At 43.3% G+C, this 3,237-nt stretch overlaps 1 protein-coding gene across 1 annotated transcript; it reads right to left on the bottom strand.

The window, feature by feature from the left end:
- Positions 1-464: 464 nt before the first annotated feature.
- hoxd12a (homeobox D12a) lies at positions 465-2,610 on the bottom strand. The gene is made up of 2 exons (XM_057853227.1): positions 2,076-2,610; positions 465-709 (listed from the first exon to the last, which is right to left on the bottom strand). Exons 1-2 carry the CDS (start codon positions 2,608-2,610, stop codon positions 465-467), a joined length of 780 nt encoding a protein of 259 aa, XP_057709210.1.
- Positions 2,611-3,237: the final 627 nt, after the last annotated feature.

Here is a 3,237-nt window from a genome sequence, read left to right as displayed (position 1 = left end):
ACATATTCAGACTGCATAATACTATACATTTTAGCAGCAATTCTGATGTGCCCAACAGAATTTTTCACATCGACGGAGCATATTTGCACACGAAATAACCCACCCCCAAACGTATTTATTCACAATAAAAGGCGTACGAACAAATGGTAAACAAGCATGCATATGTATAATATGGACGTAAACATGAACTTGAGCTCACACGAGACAAGAGAGGGAAAACGCACGACGTGGTTGAAATAGTCACTGTGAAAGCTGATGGGCCTCAATGGCGCATTTGGCTTGCCTTCCGACTCCAAGCGCCAAGTGTGAAATGGCTGCTGGGACGGGGATTGGAAGCATTTCACACATGTTTATAAATAAAAGCCACAACGCGCTGTCATCGTGATGTGACGTGGCGCCGATGTGGTGGTCCGTGACACATCAGCTGCTTTTATTTATTTATTTTTTTATCTCCCCCAAGTCAATCAGTAGGGAGCAAAGACTTGCTCTCGCAGCATGAGCCGCTTCTTCTTCATCCTGCGGTTCTGGAACCAGATTTTCACTTGCTGGTCGCTCAGATCCAGTCTGTCCGAAAGTTCCTTGCGTTTCTGCCTGTTGATGAACTCGTTGAGCAGGAACTCGCTCTCCAGCTCAGCCAGCTGAGGCTTGGAGTACGGCTTCCTCTTCTTTCTATTCCTCACCTGCTGCAGGGAGGAGCACCACGGGCTACCTGCACAAACACATGCACGCCAACAATCAATAACACTGGAAGACGATTATGCAACCTTATTTTCTCTTCAAATGCATGCAAGACAACAATCAATATCACAGGAAGACGATTTTGCAACCTTATTTTCTCTGTCTGTCTGTCTGTCTGTATTATATGTATTTATTTATACATATAAATAAATGTGCCAAAATTCTATATATCTTTCTATAATGTAAAAATAATATACATGTAAAAGGAATTAATGTATACATTTTTTAAATGTGCCAAAATTATAAAAACATTTTCTGTTCGGAATTTAAGAATGACTGCATGGACGACTTCTATCAACAATATATTTAATCTGAAGTGATAAAAAGAATATAGTGGCACGTGAAATGCTAAATTAGTTTCATATTATTCATATTAGAGTATGGGGGGGGGGATTATTATTACTTTTTTTTGTTATAAAGAAATGTAATATTTTGTTAAAAGTAATGTGATTGTAATTGAGCGACTGCTACAATTTCATTTTATTTATTTATTTTTTATTAAAAAAAAAATAAAAAATAAAAAAACTCAAGCCTCTGTTGTTAGGGTGGCTTTATAGTGGCTCGTGGGTGGCTAAAATGACCATTAAAAATACAAGAAAATCATTGAAATTAGTTAAAGGGTTTTTTAAGGTTTTCTATGCGAATTCAAATGAAGAGAAGGGGAAAAAATACTCAAAAAGCAAGACGTAGTGTTCAATAAATCACTATCCTGTATATCTCATCCTCTTGCAATTCCTCTACAAAAGACTCATCAAAATTTCCCCATTGTGGGACTTAAGTGTCTTATACGATCTACTCTGATCTACCCATCAATGTATGGTAATGACAAACATATGGTCTGCTCTATATGTCTATGGCAGAAAGTATTTACGATAAAAACAACACATGATGCATCTAAGAGAGATTACATATATGCTCATATCAGTGGCTATATTATAATAACGATAATTAGACATGAATAAAATAAACACCACTGGACTTTTCCCCCCAAACCATGCATTTTTGGATATAGAGAAATGTGTACTTGCAGAAGTGCTATAAAATCAATCGATCAGTCTGAAATAAAGGAAACAAAGGATTTAAGGGTCTGACATGACGCATACATCAATATCTATGTCTATCTGGCTGTCCGTGACCTTGAAAGTGCTTGAAAAGTGCTTGAATTTGATCTTGAAAAGGGTCTACCGAGAATACAGTGCATTAGTGCCTGCCCAGTAAAGTGCACGGGAGTTGTTGATCATCGTCACCGGATAGAAAGCAGTCATAAAAGGTTGTAAATAGTGCAAATTGCGGGCGATGTTTTCAAAACAGCAAACAATAAAAAGGGGATACTTGACCTTCAGCAAAACACGCGAGAGTGGACGGAGGCCGAGCTGGCTCGAGCTGCTTGTTGTTGACATGCAATCGTCGCGCGCACTCCTGGTCCAGATGGCCGGTGGAAGAACCGAGCCCGTCCAGGAACCCCCGCTGCCCCCCGGCGTGGCCTTGCAGCTCCTCGGCGGCGTAAGCCTCGTGAACGACGCTCGACTGCGGCGCCTTGTGAGACGCCGGCTCGTCCTGGAGGGGAGACTTGGCCGGGTTGGCGGTGGAGTTGGTGCGAAAAGTCGGGCAGTAGGTCCCGAAGGCGCGGCTCTGCGCAGCCGGACCCGAACTCGAGGCGGGCCACGGGAGCGAGCACAGCTCTGCCCTCCTGTTGTAAGGGAGGTGGTGGTGATGGTGGTGATGGTGGTGGTGGTGCAGCGGGGGCATGTGGGCCCCGGCGTTGCCGCCTCGCAAGTTGGACAAGTAGAGCGTCTCTGGGGTCGGCGCCAAATTCAACAGAGGTCCCACGTAGCCCGGCGGGCTCAGAGGGTTCCGTTCGCACATTGCCATGGAGCTCGCCGCGCGCACGCTGCTCCGGGAGCTCCTTAAGCAACTTCTCAAGACGGATGGCTAGCTAATTGGTGATTTGTCAACGGTTGGTCACGTGATATGCAAAGTGCGCACGGCGGACCCACCCTGCATGCGTGGGCTCCAAATAGAGCGCGACCCATGGTCCATGATGCTCATTGCTCACTGTGCGTGTGTGCGTGCGCGTGTGTGTATTCATCTCTTTTCACCTTTCGTCTGATTTATGAGCATAAAAGAACCGTAAAGCCGCCGTGACAAGAGCAAAGGCTTTTACTGAGTGCAGATGCAGATTTGGAGCACAAGGAATTCTCGTTGGGTCACCTCCAAAAAAACAAAACCAAAAAAAAAAAAAAAACTACTCAAAGTCATGCTACTACGGCTAAAAGACAACACATTTCATCTCACTTTCATATTTATTCACATTAATAATAAGTAAGAATTCCATTCCAGTATATGAGATGATAAGGAATTTGTGGTTTATTGTCATTGCATTTGCTCTAAAATGCGAAATGCACAACTTTTTGAACTTGTGTGAAACGCTTAATATCACGCCATTACCCCTTAAAACCACTTATAGTGAACAACTTTGTGAAAGTAGTTTGATCAATG

This window comes from Corythoichthys intestinalis, chromosome 12, assembly GCF_030265065.1.
Source record: "Corythoichthys intestinalis isolate RoL2023-P3 chromosome 12, ASM3026506v1, whole genome shotgun sequence".
Classification (NCBI taxonomy): Eukaryota; Metazoa; Chordata; class Actinopteri; order Syngnathiformes; family Syngnathidae; genus Corythoichthys; species Corythoichthys intestinalis.
Note: the sequence above shows the minus strand (reverse complement) of the source record. Positions and strands in the feature narration are given on the sequence as shown.